Genomic DNA, 21340 nt, shown 5'->3' with positions numbered 1-21340 from the left:
AATGCAACTATTTTTATAGCTGAGTAAGAATAGAGTAGCAGAAGTAGCTCTGCTCACACACTGACCTTGGCCAGCCCACTTTAACGTACTTTGATTACTTTATTCTGATGGAATGCTTTTAAGAGCGTAAGCACATTCACAGGAAATCCCAGAGGCACTCATTTATATTGTTATGAGCCAATAAAAGGCATTTACTTCAAGCTAGGAAAAAAAATCTTGTTTATGTCATAGGCTAAATTTAGGTTTTCCTCATATTTTCCTGAAAAAAATGCTAGAATGAAAAAAAGTATGCAAATATTCAGCCCAAATGGAAAAGTATAAAAGTTGAGTTTCAAAAATCAGATTAAAAAAATAAAATCTCATGTCAAAAATATATAACAAGATTAGAATTACTTTCAGGAAGTACTTACTAAACCATTTACTCTAAATTAAATTCAGTAATTGATTATCAAAACAAATTTCATTTTGTTAATTCTGAATTATTACATTCATATGGATTACCTATAAGGGTTGAAAACAAGAAGCTGAAATAGTCCACATCATTCACTGAATTATCCTGCACTTGGCACTTCCAGCCTGCAAAGGATGATCTACACAAAACCAATAGCAGACAGTTTATTAAAAACCACACAATTAAGAATTCACAACCGACCTGCACAATACAATCAATTAGCATGCCTAAATTGTTACAGTTTTAGCATTCCTGTTTCTGATTGTTGTTAGAATCGCACTTTAAATAGCTCCAAAACCAGAACTGTCTCTTTTAAAGACAAGACACACTGAACTTTGTACCCCTGCATGGCCTTAGGTTGCTAAAATGAGATGCTTACATTAACTATACCATTTTTTCATTAATACTGGTATAATCTTCAGTACAGTGATGACACTGTAAATTAAACTAATTTTATTTCCCTAACTTGGTAAAAGACTTTATATTACAAATGCTGCGCTATTATTTTTAATCATATCCACTACTTTTCATACACAAGCAACAAACCCTATCTGAAAGCAATCTCAGCATCTCTTTCAGAACTGCTGAAATTATTAAACACAGCTAAGTCAAAAAGTTGGTTGGAGATTTAGAACACAAAAAGGAGCAATACGCAAAGACAGGAGCAAACCTGTTATCAAAGCTGTCTGACACTTTCCATCTCAAGGGCCATCCAGAACAAGTGGAGCACCAGCCTGCTTAGGTGGCTCAAATTAGAAGCCAATGCTTGTGGAAACTCAGCAAAGAGACACCAGTGACCACCTAATGGCAGAGTCTGGCCCAGGTGCCAGTGCTGGACCAGGAGGAAACCAGGAGCTGGGAACAAAGACATCTCACACACGTTTTCCTCACAAGGCTGCAGCCCAGACCCACATCACATTATACAAAAATGGATATTATTCAAATTGCCTTGTATGCTGCTTTTGGCACTGGCACTGCAGACTATGGATCTTTGCTGTAAGAGATTGCCGCTTTCCACTCTTACAATCTTGTGAAATTTCAGAGCTTCTGAATGCAATTTTTCAAGCCAACTATCTGCCTCAGATCATTTTTTTTCCCTAATTTCTCTGTGCCAACAGCCAAAATGGCTTAGCTCATGGGTAACAAAATTCTGGAAAGCTTGTTATGCAGGAATTTTTTTACAGCTCCGTGCTTTGGGAGCAAAAATATCAAATTTGGAATACTTTGTGCCAGGCATATACATTTTGCCACCCACAAAAATCCATCCATATTTCAGCATCCACAAAAATGACAGCTAGAATATGCACGTGTCTGGAGTTATTAGAAAAGAAAGGAGAAAAACCCTGGAATTTCAGAATTTATTTAAATTAAAGAAAAATTTCAGGATTCCACCAGACTAGCATGTAGAATATAGTTAATTCTAGGGAGGCAAAAAATCATAGGTGAGAGAGCACAAAGTAAGGCTTTATTAAATAAAGCTCCTGCTTCACACTGAATTCTTAATGCCTGGCAGTAGGGATTTGCTGTATTTCAGGTGATGCAGTGACTCTGCAGGCAGCTCTGTGTGCTCCCCTCTGGTTCCTAGCAGGCCTTTGGTCCTGCCCTGAGGCCTGGCTCACTACTTCCTTTTCTTAACCTGCTTTTCCTCAATCTCTCCTCAGACCTAAGGCTGCTACTTGGCTGCCAAGTTCTCCCAGGACAAATGGCCAATGGTCTCCCAGGAGAACGGTGAATTTTTTCTGTCCTCCCAAGGAGGTCCCAGTCCCATTCATTACAGCATGGAAAAGACTTCACATATATTCAACTAAATCATCAAGAGCTCTTGCCACTACTTCCCTCCATAAGGTGGGATATTCACACAGGAATCAGATCCATACACCAGCAGAGAGAGAGAAATCCATGTCCTATTCAGCACAGCAGAAGAATCTACCTAAATCTGATGCAGAGAGACCATGATTCTGACTTGAGGTCATTATTTTTACCAAAATAAGCATTGAGGAGCATGGAGAGAGATTCAAGAGAGTTCAGCACTTGCTAGACTAGACATAGAAATTCAAACTGTGATGCGACAACTGAGCAAAACGGTGGGAATGCAAGAGGCTGGGAGAGATAATGACAGATAAGAAGTTGAGACGGCAATCACACAAATGTGAAAACAAATAAATCTTGGGTAGGAAAAGAGAAAGAAAGAACATGTGATAAGCCCCAATTCAGGAAGTAGGGACTTGCCTGACAAATCTTGTTAGAATTTGGTTTAAAATAATCAAATAAAAAAATATTTTTCCATATTGGAAAAGATCAATTTCCATATGCAACAGTTAGCAGATGCTTTGAATTCCTTACAATAGGACTAGTGCAAGCAAGAATTTTACATAACCTCCAGAAGAGACTGAACAAAAACTCAAGATTCACTGCAGGTTAGCAAGCAGAAACTGTAATAGGTTCAGGAGAAGCCTGGACAGGAAAAGTAATTCCAAAGCTTATTGCTAAACATCTGGAAATCAAACACTTCATCAGTTTTGTTTTCCCACGCATCTACAAACTCACAAACAGGACAAGCATGTTAAGCATCCTAATAGAAAGGCTAAGGGCCACTGATACAGACATAAGAGGAAGCGGAGAGAATCCCTGTAGTTCAGCCCTGGGAACATGGAGGCAGCATAAGGAACAAACCCTTGACAGAGCTATTAAATGGTTTAAGGTTCATCTCTATAAGCAGAGCTACACTGAGTCACACATGCATGAAATCAAGATCCCCAAATTCGGCTGCAGTTTACTTTCTCAGTAAGTGAAAGCTATTACATGCACAGAAGCAGCCTCAATGTTAAAAGAGCAATAAGGTTAAAAATAAACTAGTATTAAATTTAGAAAGTGACAGAGAAGGTTGCCTCTGATCTTCAGCTTGGCCTCTCTGTGCATACACCTTAGAGTATGATAATATTATGTGTCATATTTTCTCTTAAAAAAATCTATGTCTCATTCAAACCATGGATGAATGGATCAATCAGGATTACACCATGAAGGATAACATAGTCCGACCTGTTCCTGCCTTATTTATTGAATCATCTATATTGTGCACAGAGTATGAGGCATAATTAAAAAGGTAGAAGAAAGTATTAGCTCGCAAATTCAGGTAGGTTATACAAGATGAGAGATAAATACTTCTTAAAACTGGAGAAGTCAGTGGTAATACATTTCTTCAAGTATCAGATTTTTTTTTTTCTTTTTTTTTTACTACAGGCCAGAATAAGCTCACATTATTCATACTGGAAGCTTCTCTCATCCCTTTTTTTCAGCTAGTTATCCATAGCCCTGCAACAGCTCAACAGTGATTAAAAGATTAAAATGTCACTAACAGCTGTGGAGAGATACAATTTCAATTATTTCTAAGAGCAGCACTCATCTGATTTCTACTTCTCCACTTGAACTTACAGTGAATTTGAACTCAATTTTTTGTTTTCAAGACAGATGATGCTCTGAAAAATCAGAGCCCAAATGTTTCATACTGAATTCCTGAAGTTGTCAGGTATTTACATCTATGTACTTCTGCCTACACCTTTTCCGTGCCTCAGTTCCTCATCTTTAAACTGGGAAAAACATCACCTTCCCATCTCCTGCAGCTGTGAAAATTACTTGAGCCCAACAAAAAAACTTCCCTGGGTGGGGGCAGGGGGAGGGAATCTCTTTGTTTTCCAAGTGAGACGTAATACAACAGAGAAAAGATGGAGACTCCTATTGAAACAGGGCCAAACTGTACCATGAGGTAAATGCTCCTTCAGCGTTCATCATGTACTCCGTACAGAAAGCAGGATGGAGAAAAAACATGAAATCATGTAATTGAAACACCGCATGAGAATCTCACAACACATTAAGACCAAAACCAGTGTCTTTCTAATACAAACACAAACAGAGCAGCATTACAGCATAGAAGTTTGCTGAAATAGAAGTCTAACCAGCTGTCAGCACCTCAATTACCTTAGAACCCAAGTGCCCATAATGTAGACACTTGTTAAAGCTGCTCAATTTTGAAGTTCACATTAAAGAAAATAAAAAATAAGGTAAAGAACACAGAACAAGAGAGGTTCCATTCTAGAACAGATGTTGATGTACTACAAGTACATTAAAATTATTTTTTAAATCTTAGTTTAATATATTAAGACTACCATGAATAACTGGGGACTGTATGCACTTTGAAAATGCATTTTCAAGATGCTTGTAAATTACATGTCAGACATCAAACTAAAAAAATTATCTGCTTTATAAATGGAAGAGAGGTAATAAGCATATTATAACTTCTCTTTTTTGTATAAATTATTACTCACAATGGGAACCTGTTATCAAACTGCATATGAAAGAGACCTCTCCAGTCATGTAGTCCAAACCCACATTAACTATGATGAATTACATCTTGTAATTTCCATAAGGTCACCTGCTCTCTGTGGGAACCTCTCTTTTGAGGTTTAGAATTGCACCTTTAGGTAACCTGCTCTGTACACCAAATGGTACTAAAAAAACCCCTGAATCTAATTAACTTAAAAATTACTGCTTCTCTTGTCATTAGCAGAGCAAATATTTCTCAGTCAAAGCAAGTGTGCAGTGCATTCCTTTTATCACTTGCTGCAAACTTTTAACTCCAGATGGACTTCACTACTTCTGTTCATGGGCTGTTATTTTCATGTTGGCTATATCACACAGCTGCAAAATAAAACAACTGCAGTTTATACACAAGTAGTTATTCCTCAGCTGCAGACTATTATCTCTCTGTGCTTCCTGACCTAAACTAGCTACTAACTGATTTACGGTTCAGGTTTAAGATGTTGATTTTGGCTTATATGGGCACAAGGAGTCTTTGGGTAATTTTAGAGGTCTGTAATAGAAGAACTCTGATGAACCTTTCTGCACTCATTTTAGAAATTATCATTCCACTTGTCTTCATATAAAACACACTGCTCAAACTCCAGCACAGACAGCAATTCACCTGTCTAGCACCTGCTAAGCAAGTTTTCCTTAGAATTTGGACTGGGGTTGGGTTTTGATTTTATGTTTTCTAGCAATAAAATTGAAAAAAACCTGTGACTAGTTTTAATCCCGAGTTCAGTCTCCAAGTATTTTTAAAGTAAAACATAAAAAAGCAAATGCAAGATTCACAGTTCTAAGGCATTAATACTATTGCTCTTTTGTTCATAAATGTGAGGGTTATAACAATTAAGAAGTGCAAGGTCAAGGGTTTGTGTTTTCTGTTCAAGGAAAATAAAATCCCATTCCCTTACCTTCCAGGAAAATGCTCCCAGCACTATCATTGGGAATACCTAGTGCAGAGCATTCCCAAAGCTTTACAGAATTATTTGAACATTGGCAAGACAACAGCCTGAGATATACAACTTGTACTGTTACTAAGTGACCCTACTTTAAATTGATTTATCAACCACTGATCAAAGATCTAAACCAAGCCCTCCCACAACTGTTTTTATTAATTTTAGGTTATAAAATCATTGTAAAAGGAGTTTCCCCTCTATTTCTTTCACTGATACTTTTGTTCCGCATGGAACATTTAAACAGTCACAGGCACAGTCAGTACCTGATTTCTTGAAAAACCTAACTGCATTCTAGGCCTCAACTCTTTGAAAATTTAATAAAATTTAATAAAATGAAAGTACAAATCCTCAAAGTAGTTCAATGACTAAGTCACTGTGTTAGGAAATAGGAAATCAATCTCCCCTTCAGATGAAGACAGTGCACACAGACTTTTCACAACTTCAGCAAGTGCTTTAACCAAGATACTATTAATAATTTATTATTAAATTGCCCTTCAAACACATCAGGAGCAGAAAACTTCCTGAGATTCTGTACACTCAGCAGACAGCCTGATTGCATGAGGATGGCAATCAAGCAGGAAAAGGCTCTAGGACAGCAGCTCTCAGCTGGGACTCTGGCCACCTCTGATCCCCAGAGAAGAAACTGTTCTGGTTCCCATCCAGAACAACTCCTCAAGATATCCTGTTGTAACTGCAAGCAGCTGCACAAAATATTACAGAACCCAACAAAACAGAAGGGAATTACCAGGATGAGATGACATTCACCTTGCAAAAGAACTCCAAGGCAAGAATGAACTGAACTAGCAGTTGTGAGCAATCTGATACCTGAGAACTTCCCTGACAACTGCAAGAGTATGGAGTGCCAAATGCTGGGATGTTTTCAGGGGGTTTTGGGTGTTTTTGTGGGGGTTTTGGGGTTGGTTTTTTTTTTGTGTTTTTTTTTGTTTTGTTTTTTTTTTTTGAGCTGGTTAGTATGCTTTATTTTTAAAAATAGGTTCCACATAACTACAGTCTATAACATCAGTGCCCGCACCAGGTAAATTAACACTGTAACAATGGATGAAATGAGCTGACACAGGAACACCTTTGTCACACTTGGCTAGACAGAATGGTTTCTGAAAAAATTTTTTGCAAGATTTCTAAATCTTGTTAATGGTAGCTGCACATGAATATGAAAGACCCTGTAACACTTAAGAAAAAAAAATCCAGAAATCTAAGCAGCCTCAGGGTAGGAACAAAGGTCCTTATATCAAGAGATAATTGGTTTAAAGGCGGGAGATGGTGGGTAGAACTGATCAGCTCATACAGCAGAAGACAGACATGACTGGACATCACTAGTGACTACTAAGGGACAATCCAGAAAGAGAGATGACAAAAGTCCACAAGCATTCGCATTATTTATATACAAAAGTACTCAGAAGTGTAAGTTAATCAAGGCTACTGTGACTTTTTTGTCTCTTGACAAAGCAATTTGGTCACTTTATCTACCTAACAGTGGAAATGACACACCAGCACCTCCCACATTCTGCTGTTCTGCAGCTCCTCAGGATACAGCAGAGCAGCTCTTTTGGCATACCCAGAAGTTCAGTTAAGGCCTTGGAAATATGAGAAGTGAAGTGCTTCTTCCCCAGTAGCCAAAACAATCATACTGCAACCAAAGATCATTAAGAATTGTTTCCACTGCATGAAACAGACCTGAGTTTTTCTTCACAACCCAAGGCCACAGATATGTAGAACAGCACTCCTTTATCCATTGTGATCAACCAGAAATTGAGAAAAAAAATCTTTACTGATACATAGAGAAGTGTAGAGAAAAGGCTTCCTATCTTTGATGACCTGTGCTACCCTATGACCTCTCAACACAGCAAGTTTAACATCAGCCCAGAGTATATCTGTCAACACAGAACTGCTCAGCTACTGATCAGTATGCATCAGAAGCGGGAGATTTCCACACAGATACTGCAGCATCTTTCCCTCAGCTCTAAGAGACCCATTCAAATCCTTCAGCACAGTGCCCAGGGGTCACTGTCTGAGCCCAGAAACACTCTCTGCTGATAAAACCACACTGGGACAACACTGTACATGTGTCTCCTAGCCAGCCTTCTCACAGGACTGTTAGCAACTCTGCATGTCTTACAGCCAGCCAGCTGTGTAATGACAGCTGCATTGTCTGACTGCCATTTAAAATAGTGCTTACATGTAAAAACACCTGTCAAATATGAGGTAATGGATCACTTATGGCATTACCTATGAGCATGGAAAGTGTGTTACAATACATTCCAAACACTTCCATATTATCATTGTCAGGAACCATCTGTATAAACAACAAAACACACTGAAAGGAGCAAAATCACATACAAGTACCAAACCAAGACTGTTGCACCTTTATGGAAGAAAAATATACAACATTTTCTCCCAGTGTAAGCATGTACTTGCACTTCCGTAAAACAAGTTATTTTCAAACATTAAAAAGGCCTGTGCCAATATTTATCTCAGCTTTGGCACAGTTTATTCCTGTTCAGCTTTAATGAAAAATAATTTCTGTCAGATTGAAATGCAATTGCAATAAAGTATAAACTCATGTCCCTGCATCAACTTAATCAAATCAGTTTTGAGTTCTACTGCTAATGAGGATCAGCACTCTCAGTTTTCATATCAGTTCTGAAAAAAAAACAGGAAACCATGCTGTCACAAAATTATGCTGAAATTACTAAAAAAAACAACCCCAAAACAACAAACCAAAGAATTGAATCTTTGAATACTTCTTTAACTGTATACCCATCTCATCGTTCAGACCAACTTAGCTCCAGGTAGTACAGGGCCTGAATGTAAGCTCCAAGAGCAAGTGAGGGGTTTTTATCTTCCTTTTCCTCCCAACAGGTCACCATGTCTAGCCACTGTAGTATGAGGTTTTTTTTTTTTTAACTTTCATTATCTCTTTTGAAGGATCAAGTCTTTCCATTTGAAAATGCAGCAAAATACAAGAAACATCTGAAAGGAATTACTAGGGATTTGAGGAAAAATATGAAGGCTATTTTAAGAAAACAACAATTTAAGCTATGCATTGTTAAAAGTAAGCCTGTCAGCTGCTCATTTGCTCCAGAACTGCAGAGGTTGTTTGAAGCAAAGCACTGCTTTCACATTATAAATGAGAGCACAAATCAGAAGAAACATTCACTAATGAGCAAATGGCATTTATTTACGGCAGCAATTGTAGTGCAGCAACAAAATTCTTTTCCCTTTGATTAGGAACCTCACACTACAACCAACCTGGGGAAAAATTATGGGGCTGTGTCTTTAAATACAAGCTTGGACTTTTCCTTCTTTCAAGTCCTAGACATTTACAAAGCAGTGAGCAAGAAAAAGGAAATTTGCTGACCAGATGTGGATGAAGGAATGCAATGTAACCCACCCTGGAGTCTGATTCTCAAGAACTACAGACCTTTTCTCATCTTTCAGCAAGGAAAACAGACCATTTTTTTTACCCTTCATCCTCAGTGGTACCCCAACAGGGAAAAGCCAGCATTTCAAAAGCACACACTAATGTTTAGTTTATTCAATAGTGCCTTAAGCAGTTTTGTTACCATTTTAGTATTTTCCTCCTTTACTTTTGTTTCCAAATTGAGGGGTGTAAACATACAGCCAGAAAAGGCACTTCAGTGAATACAGACCTTACTATTGTTGCATTTTTCCTAGCAACCCATTCATAACTACTATACTTCTCTATACATGTATGATTTTTGACTTATTCTCCAAGATGTACTGAGCTGACTTTCCATTATATACCATTTGTATATAAAAATTGAGATTTTCCTCTTCTTTGTTTTGTATTATTTATTTAATATGAAGGTAGCTTATTTTGGGAAAACTTTCATTTTATTGATGTCTTTTAAAAATAAATATACCATTCTGGAATATTTTCTACACTTTACTTACATGAGAATTACTGAATTCAGTTGTTCTACCAGTGTTGCTAACCACAATAAATTGCTAACCACAATAACGGGCTACAATATCCTCTCCAAGTTCTCTCCTGGTTGCAAACACTTTGGGGGAATGTGCTATTTTTCTTTTTCTTGACTACAATTATGCATTCAATAATTCTTTAATCAAGTAGTGTAGAAGGTCTTCATGAGCTAATTTTGCATTCTCACTGTGCCTCCTCATGGTGCACTAGTAAAGGCTGAAGATAAAATAACTAGGATGGCTAAATAAAGAAAAAGTAGGATTTAATTATAAAGGAAATATCCATAAAGAAGTGTATTATAACCCTAAAACATCTTTGAGTAATATATCTGAAGACAAAGAATTTTACACCTTACAGCAAACAAATGTTAAAATGTCCATCTCAGTTCTTTCTAAGCACCAGATTCCAGAGGATAGCAGGAACCAACAGGCGTGCCTGGATGTTTGATGAGATGCCAGCTGAGCTCCCTCATTATTGTCTGGAAAGCAGCAGAATATTTTAAAGGCGAGGCACTACTTCTTAAGAGAAGAGTTCATTTACAGTTACATCAAGCAGAATGCAAGTTACCCCCAGGGTTATCTCAAACCTGTGAAAACTTGGAACTCCCACACAATTTATGCCAGAGAGCACTGAGATTTCATTTATATGGTCCTCACCCTGCTCCTTTTCTGCAGCAACAGAAACAACACTTGGCAAGGCCCCAGCAGGGAAAGAGTCCCAAAAGAATAAGAAATGGCTGTTTGAAGCCATTGGAGATCTCATTTATGGACACTCAACTTCAAGAGAAAAATGCCATAAATTAACTCCCATTGTTTTTTATCTAGACAGTGAAATATTATCTGTCCAACTCTCTATTACAGTGAAATAATTTCCAGACACACTGTTCCAATGGATTAAAAAGTTGTAAAACAACCATAACTATTATGCATAAATAAGGCACATAAATAAGTCGCATTTCATTTTCTTTATTTGTACTTCAAGGAATGAGAGGAGGCAGCAAAATTTTCCCATAAAGTTAGAAATCTAACTTCCTGATTTATATATTTGATCCAAATACCATAATCTGCATTTCTTAATCCACAATTCACAAAATAGAACACAACAGTAAGTATGCAGATTATATATTAATCATCTTAAATATAGCGCCATATACAAAAGGGAAGGAAAAAAGATAATTCTGTTTGCAAGAGTATCTAACACTCAATCACCACAAAATCACTGAGCGGCAACAAAAAACACTGAGCCTGACAAATGGGTTTCTCTGCAACTGCAGCAGTACAGAGTTTGGTACAGCAGACCCTTTTTCAGGCAAACAAAATAATGTACTTTATACAAGAAGGTACATTTACAATATTTAATACATTTCCACATTTGACAAAAATACTTGCCTCAAAGTCAGTCTTACAAAAACTGCTCAAAACATAAGCACATTCCTCACTGGTTCTTTAAAACCATTTTGAAGTAGCCCTTCTGCCCTATTAATGCAGAAAGCAGGCATAGGGAGATTACACCAAATTTTTTTTCAACTCTACTTCTGATACTGCTAAAGTTTATTACCTTAGTCCCTATCAGACCATCAATGATTTACATATTTCCTCACTTCCCGGAGAGAACTGTCTATCTGTCCATATCCATGGCCTCAAGGATTTACCAGAACTCCACTGTCAAGGCAAAGCTAAGACTGGAATTTCAAGCCAAAGATCCACTCATGCCATATATTGTATATTCCAAACCAACACTTAAACCATTCACCTTGAACTAGCAGTGAACTACTATTTGCTTATTTAATAGTTGTTCCAATAAATAATAAATGAAAAATAAATATTGAAGTTAACTCTTCTAGAAATGTGGCACACTGCATCTAGATGAATTGCCTATCTCAATATATCAAAATAGTACAACCTAAAAGATCACAAAAGAAATCCATCCAGTAGTTTTGATGCAGAACACTGTCTAAAATACTACTGAGACCCTCCCATTTTTCTCCATAAATGTAAGCTTATCAAAGGCTTAAATCAGAGACCAAATCAGAAGACTCATCTCCTGTCAAGCAGCTGCTCTCTCTCATTTCTCAGGCAGAAATGACAGACTGTTCACTCATGTCGCTCCACACCCTTCCTCACCTGTATGACTTATACCCAAACATCCTGGCACATTTCCATCTCTCAGAACTCCACCTGCCTGCACTTATTGAAGCTACTTACATCTCAGATCCCATACAGTAAGGCACAAGGCAGGCATTTGAGGAGAACAGGAGGGAAATTAAGCCACTACAAGACCTTCTGATCCTCAGTTTCACCTGAAACTCACCAGCTGTAGCCATCCCAGTGACCTCAACACCAGCAATGTCTGTTCATTGGCACAGAGATCATGACCACAGCAGCATCCAAAATGGGGTCACTGCATTTCAGCTCTCTTTTCAGAACAGACCTTAGTCTGTGCCAGCTTCAGTGAAATGTAGACCAAAAGCACTACAGAAACCATTCTAGTAATTTAACAGTATAGATAAACAGCCTCCCAGGGGCTCAGAAACCTTCCCATTCTATATGGAAATACTGCCAACATCATTTAGATTCTGAGCACATACAAGTCACTTAATGGGCTCCTACACACCACTTGGGTATTCACTTCACCATTGCAAAAATAAAAAGTGAAACTATTAAATATTTTCAAATTTCACTTCTAATAAACAAACAAACAAAAAAATGTCTGAAAGGTAACAGACAATAATTATAACTTAATGTTACCACCTGATATAATCACAGGCTTTGAACCATCTGGATACACTTACTATTAGTTCTACAGTTTACACATAAAAAAACCTACAAGTTCCTTCAGTTTCTAATGATTGTTCAGGGAATAACTGCAGGTTTTATTATGATCCATAGTACCTTCAGTGAATGCACCTTAACGCAGCTGGTCCCTGACAAATACACACAGCTCCATACGAGCACTCTCGGATGCGTGTAAAAACAGCCGTCCTCTGCCAGTCAAAATAGCGTGGGAATAGAGGCTGTTGAAGAAATTAAGAACAAGTACCAAACCCTCTGACGCTCCTAAATGCAATCTATTTAAAGCCTGACTGATAAGTAGATTCCATAGGAGAAGAGAAATTTAGGGAGAGCCCCCTCAGCACAGGGAACGGGAATGTACCGGAAGAGAAACAGCGCCATCTACTGCCAGCAGCGAGGTACTCGTAAATGACGCTCCCCGTGGATCTGGGACACTTTCTCCGTCCAAGCCACTATCAAAAAGTACAGAGAATGTCCCACGAACCAAGCTGTGGCACAGAAATGTGGAATTACAGAAGGTTTTTTATGGTACCATTCATTTGACAAACTTGAAAGTTTAACTCTTGAGTATCACAAGAGCTTGTAAATGATCACCAGGAGTTACCCAGTCTCTCTACTTCCTTTCAGGCTTTACCCTCTGCCATCCACGTCCAACCCGACTGCCTGATATTAAGTATTTTCAGTGAAGTATATTTGTATCCCCTTGCTACACAACCCATTCCAGTATGTATCTCTGCTTTCATAAAATTTTGCTAGCACTCCAACCAAACATTCTCTTGACATTTAAGGCATTTTTAATCTTGCTAAAACTGCACTCTCCTATTCCTTTTCAACAGTCTTGTACACAGCTGACTCTGACTTTTTCCTAGCCTTATCTACCTAAAATGACCATTTGTCAGTCATTCCCCATTATCACAACTGACAGACTATTAGTATTTGCTCTTGAAACTCAGTCCAGTCTGTCCATGTCATTATCTAAAACAAGCCACGAAACTGGATACAATAGTTCAGCTTGGTCTTTCTGATAAAAGATAGAAAATCGGTTCATTTATCCTGTGTGCAATAACAGGCTATGAAGCTCATGAAGATCTGCTAATGTTCGTATCTAGAAAACCTACTATTGTTTCCTAGACTGTACAACTTATTTTCCAATGAAAAAAAAGTATCAGGCTCTTCTGTTCTTGAAAACTAATATTTACTATTACTTATCTCCCTATCTTTGCATGTTTAAGTAGACAAAGCAACTTTTTTTTGGACACCCCCCTCAGCCAAAAACATTTCTATCATCTTCTTTCCCTAAGTCCTTAAGGCACCCTAGATGAATCTTCTAGGATAAAATGTTTACTGTCATCATCATTGAAAAAAAAAGGAAAAAAAAGAGTAAAAGGTATCTTCCACAAAATACACGTCACCTAAGCCAAAGTTTAAAAAGCTATCCTCCACAAGCACTTTGTAACCTGTACAATTTTTTAACTTGGATATAAAGGTAAGAATCTATTTTCAATCCCTTCCATTCACTTTGTCTATGAAAGACTCATTTTAATCTTTCCAAGGACTTGTATTATTTTCAGATGTGCTTCTATACGAAACTTCCTGTTCTTACTACTAATTCCTCTCAAAAAAGTGAGAAGAGCTTTATCAAATAAAAACAATGCTTGGTCAAGAGCAATCTCTCTTTTTCAAGTTTCATCAAAACTTGCAGGCCTCCAGAAAGAAGGGCTGTCAGGGATTATCAATACAAAAAACTGCACCATTGTAAGCACATCAGTACATTTTTCTTTCATTTAGTGATTTCAAATAGACTTCTTGGGTTGATAACCTACAGTCTTCGAATCCAAAGTAAGTTTAAAATGTGTTTTGAATGCCATAAATTAAAATTAAAATATTTCCTTTGCACCTCTGAAAATAAAGAATTTACTCCTCCTCTGTTCTCAGAACGTAACCTACTTTCGGTGAGGACACTGCCTTCCTTCTGCCACTTGCGTCTTCTGCCAAAAGGATCAAATGCCCACAACCCACCTGCACCTTTACGGTAATTTTTAGAAAACAGGCACCCCATTACTACAAAAATCTCCCATAATGAAGATCCATTAAGATCTAACAACAAATTAAACACCCGAGTGCTTATTACTGACTTTAGTTCTTACAATGACTGTCTTAGAACCGGTTACACTTTGCCACTGAGCTTCCATTATATGGCAATTTTCTATTTTTAAAAACAAAATCTGATGTCCAGATTCCCAAAACTAGACAGAATTTCACTTTTACAGCAGCAATGCACTACATATCTAGGATATACATTTCACCACTACTGCTTCTTATGTTAGTCACCTTACCCACATGTTACACAGCTAATACAAACAGATCTGTATTTGACAGTACATTGTCTTGTGTCCTATTTTAATTAAAAATGTTTCAGATCCAAAAAGCATCAAGAATCACTTTAAGCATAATTCATATAAGCTTAATTTCTGCTTGCTTATCCAAGGTTCCATAATATTGACCAATGGAGAAAAATGTATTTTTCACAGAAGGAGCAAAGCAAAACACCCTTATGAAATCTCAGCAGGCCCTCCACTCACTTCAATGGAACAGCAGCTTTGCTCCCTGACTTCACAGGCAAACCTACCCTCTTTCAAGACAGGACAAAAAAAAAAACATGAGCATGAATAATTTCAAACAAGGCACTTGCCTAGAAACTGTAATTTGGCTATTTAGGTATGGTAACTGGAGAAAAAGTGAGCTGAAAGAAAGCAGAACATGAGAAAAACTGGTTGGTTGTTTTTCACTTTCAGCTGTGTCAGGTTGAAGCATTCACAAGGAAAACCTGCAATTAGTGGCAGAGCAGAGACCACTGGTGACAATGTTCTGGGTAGAAGGCGCTCAGTATCTTGCAGCCTTATAGATCTTGTAGGAGGTAGACTAATTCTGCTTTGCATCCTTACTGAAAGGACCCAGGTGTTAAAAGCACTAATGTCTGTATTTCAAGATGAAAATTCTTGGCAGACTTCCTTAATATATACAAAGACAGTAAAATAATATGGATGAATAGATGATTATGGCACTTAAAAACATGGTTTAGTGGTAGACTTGGCAGTGCTGGATTAACAGCTGGACTCGGTTTTAAAGGTCTTTTCCAACCTAAACAGTAGAATGATTTTCTCAACATGTATTGTAGAAAATCAGTGTAAAGACAGAGTCAAAGCAACAGGCCAACCACACAATCAGTTCCTGCACGTTATATTGATTCTATGTGAGCAAACTGAGCACCAAGTTCACGCTTCATGACTAAATATTCCCACCCGGGGTTGTTTTTGGCTAGAGCCAAGCACGGAGCGCAGTACCTCATGTGCAGGATGCCGACGAGGGTGGCGGCGAGGTCGGAGGACATCCTGCCCATGATGCAGCAGCGGCTGAGGCAGGCAAGCAGGCTGGCGGGCAGGCAGGGCAGGAAGTACACGAGCTGCACCAGGCGCCGCTGTGCCTCGGGCGGCAGCACCACCAGCGTGCCCTCGAGCGGATCTGCGGCACACAACACACGGTCAGCATGCGCCCCCACACACCCCGGCTGCGCTGACAAACTACCTCAGCTACCCAATGACATGAGGATGCTATAACCAACACTAATGAGGAAAACAAAGGAGAAAAAAATAACGCAATACTAGCCTAGAAAATAGGAGGCTTGGAAAAGCACGACTTGCTCTCTACAATTTCCTTGAAAGAGGTTGCTGCCAGGTAAGTCAGCCTCTTCTTCCAGGTAACAAGTGACAGCATGAGAGGAAATTGCCTTAAGTTGTATCAGGAGACTTTCGGATTTGATATTATGAAAATTTACTTCACTGAAAGGGTAGTCAGGCATTGAATCAAGCTGTCCAGGGAAGTGGTGGTATCACCATCCCCTGAAGTGTTCAAAAAACACATGGCATTTGGGGACACAGTTTAGTGTTGCACTTCACAGTGCTTGGTTACCACTTGGACCTGACAGGTGTTTTTCAACTCAAATGGTTCTATGACTCTCAGACACACAAAATCTAAAGTTTCTAGTCTATCAGATTTAAGTTCTACTAATTTGAACTTAAGATGTCAATCTTTTTACTCTTTAGTAAATGACACACACAGTTCATTTTAACTTTTAGGGGACTGAACCAATCTGCAATCCAGCCCCGCATCCAGTCTTTAGGTTCACCAAGGAAACAACAGGATTTTCCACCTACTGCAACCTGCCTGCCAGGTGAGGGACAAACTTCCTCGTGCTGTAGTGTCAAAATCTTACCGTATATTCGAGCAGCAGTGGCTTGTAAACTTTGCAACAACTCCTTGTTTGAACGAGAAGCAGCGGAATGAATGATATCAATGAGCTGATTGGAAAGCTCAGGATTCCTCAAGCCAAGCAGAGCCAGTTGCTGAGGTAAGCCAGCCAACCAACGAGACAAAACTTTACTTCGACTTCTAAAGAAAGAGGGAAAAATCAGTTGCAGAAAAAAGAGATAAAACAACAGAAACCCACACAAAGTTCTCTTCCTATTCTTGACTAAGCTGTTTTTCTCCTTACTGGCTCAAACTGACACAACTGTATGGACTAAATCCTATCTTTCATAGGCTATAATTTCTATGTCAGCCTGGCTTATCAAATCAAGTATTATTTAGAAACCAAAAGCATTTCATCAGCTTATTACTAAAGTGATGATCACAAGAAATAAAGCTGCCAAGTGCAAATCAAGAAGTTCAAAGTAGGTCTTTGAAGATGTCAACAAGAGTAGCATAATGATGATACAGATTATTTCACTCTCAAAGACCTGTCAACCAAAAACTTTTCAAGGAAATTAAGTAGCCATGATACAAGAGGAGGGCCTTGCATAGAGATGAATTGCTCAACAGCAGGAAAAGCATGGAGAACAAACTCTAGAAGTGGGTGAGTTGGAGATGGGGTCAGAGGTCTCAAATCACTTGACATGGAAACAGTGGATGGGAACAAAACATTCTATTAGTCTTCCACAGAAAGAAGCAGATGCTAGTATCAAATGAAATTTGAAGGAGCCAGGATTAAACAAGCAAAAGTCAGTTGGGTCTTGACACAGCTAAGCTTTGTCACTCCCTGCCAGAGGATGCTGCAGTTGCTCTTGATTTAGACTGGTCCAAAGCATGATGAGAAAAGCTAATGATACAGACACTCACTGAGTGATAAACTCACAGAAGCTCTGCAGAGTGAGGAAGTACAGGCTTCAAATGGTTGGAAGCTTAGAGTATTATGTAAAAGTAATTCTTGTCTTTCTCCTATAGCATCTCACATAGGTCAGCGCTGAAGGCAGATTGTGAGGCTCAATAGCCTTTTCAGACTCTTACCAGTATATAAATGCATATGTGCACACACACACACAGACGCACACTATATATGAATATACACACGGGGGAAGATTCACTAAAACGTCAAGAGAAAACTTAATTCTGAACCATGTAATAAGCCAGTCAATTTGGCTTTTTTCCACAAGGCAGCAATAGGCCAAAAGCTCCTACTTTATCCTTTGAATTAAACACACTTAAAAAATACACACATTCACAAAAAATTCTTAAAAATACTCCAATGTGAATTCTGTTCCTCTTAGACCATTCTTGACAAGTTTCTGAGAAAAAAATAAATTAGAAGAATGAGGAGAACAGTCAGAGGAGGGCCAAAGGAGCTATGACGTCAAACTGAATGGTACAATATGAATGACGTCCAGGAGCTACTGGACAGTCCACATTTTGAAGAAATTAAAACACCCCTCTTGCTCCTAAAGGAAAAAAATTGAATAGTGCAGTACACATATATTATGTTGTCTTTTAATTCTTTTCAGATGTAAATGTAGTCATACTTTTTTGCAAAGTTTTGAGATTTTGTTCATCTGTTACTAAAAAACATCACAGATCTATGTAGAAGACTAAGAGGAACAGCAGCAAAACTACTGCTATTTGTGACGTCTAAAGATAGAAACTTAAAGCTTTCCAGATGATCATATGATTCATGAAATTGAATGAGATGCTCAAGACTTTCAGGTAAGTACAAAGAACAGTGGTTATGTAACCTCAGGGAAATTAATTAGTATGAAAAATATCTCTTTTTCACTCTGTGTGAACAGAGGAGAAAAATGGAATATTCCCAAGTGTTTTTCCCAGTCTTTCAAATTCCCTACACTTTTTATAATGTTCAGAGTATAGCACTAGATTATTTCTGGTTGTAGATCTAATTACATGTACTCAGGCATTATCACAACAGAAGATCTAACAAAGCAAAGAAGTTGTAGAAGGGAACAATTTTCCCAAAACTTGACTGCGTTAGCATATGCCACAACTTCTGAGAGACCTGAGGTTTGATTTTTTTAGTGGCAGAAACAGATCACATCCCTCAGAAAGTCAACTGTGTCCCGGCCTATATCAAAAGAAGTGTGGGCAGAAGGTCGAGGGAGGGGATTCTGTTCCTCTAGTCTACTCTGGTGAGATACCACCTAGAGTCCTGCATCCAGCTCTGGGTCTCCAGAAATAAGAAGGACATGGAGCTATTGGAGCAAGTCCAAGGAGGCCTCGAAGATCATCAGAGGTCTACAGCACCTCTCCTATGAAGACAGGCTGAGAGAGCTGCTGTTGCACAGCCTGGAAAAGAGAAGGTCTTCCCAGAGCCTTAGAGCTGCTTTACAGTACCTGAAGGGGAGCTGCAGTTCCCAAAGCAGCCAGGACTGACGCATACACATCAACAAGTGGTTTGTGTTTAAGGTTTTTATGCCCTAGAACTAGATGACTTGGCTGAAAAAATACATTTTAGAAAAGTTAAGATTTGGAGACAATCTGGACACACCTGATAAATGAAAAACTGTTGCACCAGCATTACATAGAGAGTATAAACTCTTCCTGACTACATCTGAAGCAAGTGAAGTATCTAAAAGCTGCCCACGATCTATTATATGCCACGATGAACCAGGAGCCCAGAAGGACAAGAACACCTTCTTAAACCCAGTCTCTTTGGAACCACACCCCCAAAACAACAGAGTATTTTTCTTGAAGAAGGTAAGTCAGAAAGGCTATACAGCCACTATCAGAACAAGTGATAAGCTAACAACCTCAGGCTGAAGTGATGGATATGCTCCATGGCTACAGCTGCATGATCTTGACACTTCCACTGACTGCCACACATTCAGTAACAATAAGTTTGTAGTAGTGCACTTCAAGCTAAAATTCACGTCATTAAAATCTATCTAGTACTTATGCTAAGATAGACATCTCTATTTCACAGAGCACACAAACTTTCAAATTCCAGTGACACAGTGTCAAAACAGAATGAAGTTTTATGACATCTACACATAAATTCAGTATTCTCACTCCCAAAATAAATACACTATTTTGAAATAAAAAACAATATGATTTTTTACCTGATTCTTTGTGTTCTCAAATCTTCTTTTTGGTAAACTCTGCTAAAAAATTTCAAAAGCAATGTACGAACTGGAAAGAGCAGATTCCTTTGCTGGTATAGTGTATATACTGCTTTTATCAAGGTTTCCGTTGCTACTGGAAAAAAAAATCGGAAGTAATACTTTTTAATCTTATACATTTTAATTTTATACATGCACACACACACAGAGCTGTGATCTTTATCTACAACTGCTTACACTGTACTCCAGAGGGAAGTACCAAAATGTTTTGAAGTAACTTCTGGACTGACTTCTAAAACATTGAAACAACACTTCTTGAGCAACTTGTGAAAGAAACAGAAAAGAAACAAAGTAAAAAGAAACAGAAAGAAACAAAAATTAATAGAGACAACATGCAAGTGAAAACTTCAGAACTTCCTGAAGGCAGGTTGCAAGGTAGCTGAAAAGCAATAAAGTCCTGCTTTTCACAGCTATCTTCCAATCCTTTCCCCCTATTGCAGTAACTTCAGACTGATGTTCTCTACTCATTTACTTCTGCTCCCAAAAACCTCACTGTCATAGTGCCTTCAATTTTCTCTGTACTATTCCTTTCTCCCTGCCACACACTCACCAGCTCTCCCTGTCTCTGAACCAGCTGGCTCCAAGTACACTTGCTAATTAACCAGAAAATAAATACCTCAAGAGGCTGCTGTCAAGACACAGCAAGAACTGCTAACTCCTCTGCAACCTTTCCCGCTCTGAAGCTCTCATCCTCCATGTCTTATCACAACATTTGAAAGCTTTACCACTGTAACCAAATTGGCTAAAATTAGCCAGCAAACACAGAACTTACTGTAATAGACTGGGAAAGAGACCAAGCATTTTCTTTGGAAACCAGACTAAACCACCAAATGGAAAAAATAACAAAGAATAGAAAAATACCTGAATTCAGAGAAGACAAGCCTGGAAAGAATATGAAAGTATCTGAAAACTTAAGAAATACATGAAAAGTATGACACCTGTCTCAGTTTGTTACAGAAGAGCTTGTGGTCTTTAAGAGCTTGTGGTCTTTAAGAGCTTGTGGCAATTAAGGCATACTTAAGTAGCAGCAATCACTTCATTATCTTCATAAACCAAAGCTGAGAAACATCTGTCTTTTCATCCAGGTACACAGATCAGTCTTAGTAAGTTATGAGTGCAGAACCAGATAAAATATTGTGTTCCACACTGAACAAAGCAACTTCTGCCTACAGAGATGGACAAGAATGTTCCTTTCTAAAAATGATTCTGGATCCAGACAGGAGCCAGTCTTGGTCTGTAAACCTCTTACTCAACTTCAAGTAACCATAGAAGGAGTCTCACTAGAAAGCACACTACAAAATTCAACTGAAATGACATGGTCACATGCCAGCATGAAGCAGAAGCCATTTAGAAGT

General features: G+C 38.4%; 1 protein-coding gene across 3 annotated transcripts in view; it reads right to left on the bottom strand.

Annotated features, from left to right (window-relative positions):
- TEX10 (testis expressed 10) overlaps positions 1–21340 on the bottom strand; it is a 54672-nt gene that overhangs the window by 16626 nt on the left and 16706 nt on the right. For 2 of the 3 annotated variants that reach the window (XM_002192540.7, XM_072924441.1), the window contains exons 8-11: positions 19926–20061; positions 16799–16974; positions 15870–16047; positions 502–590 (exon numbers count right to left, since the gene is read on the bottom strand). In XM_002192540.7, coding sequence (XP_002192576.1) covers positions 502–590; positions 15870–16047; positions 16799–16974; positions 19926–20061 — 579 coding nt within the window. The remainder of the gene's footprint in view (positions 1–501; positions 591–15869; positions 16048–16798; positions 16975–19925; positions 20062–21340) is intronic. The other variant, XM_012571879.5, reaches the window with a different exon arrangement.

The sequence above is a fragment of the Taeniopygia guttata genome, chromosome 2, assembly GCF_048771995.1.
Source record: "Taeniopygia guttata chromosome 2, bTaeGut7.mat, whole genome shotgun sequence".
NCBI classification, from domain to species: Eukaryota; Metazoa; Chordata; class Aves; order Passeriformes; family Estrildidae; genus Taeniopygia; species Taeniopygia guttata.
Note: the sequence above shows the minus strand (reverse complement) of the source record. Positions and strands in the feature narration are given on the sequence as shown.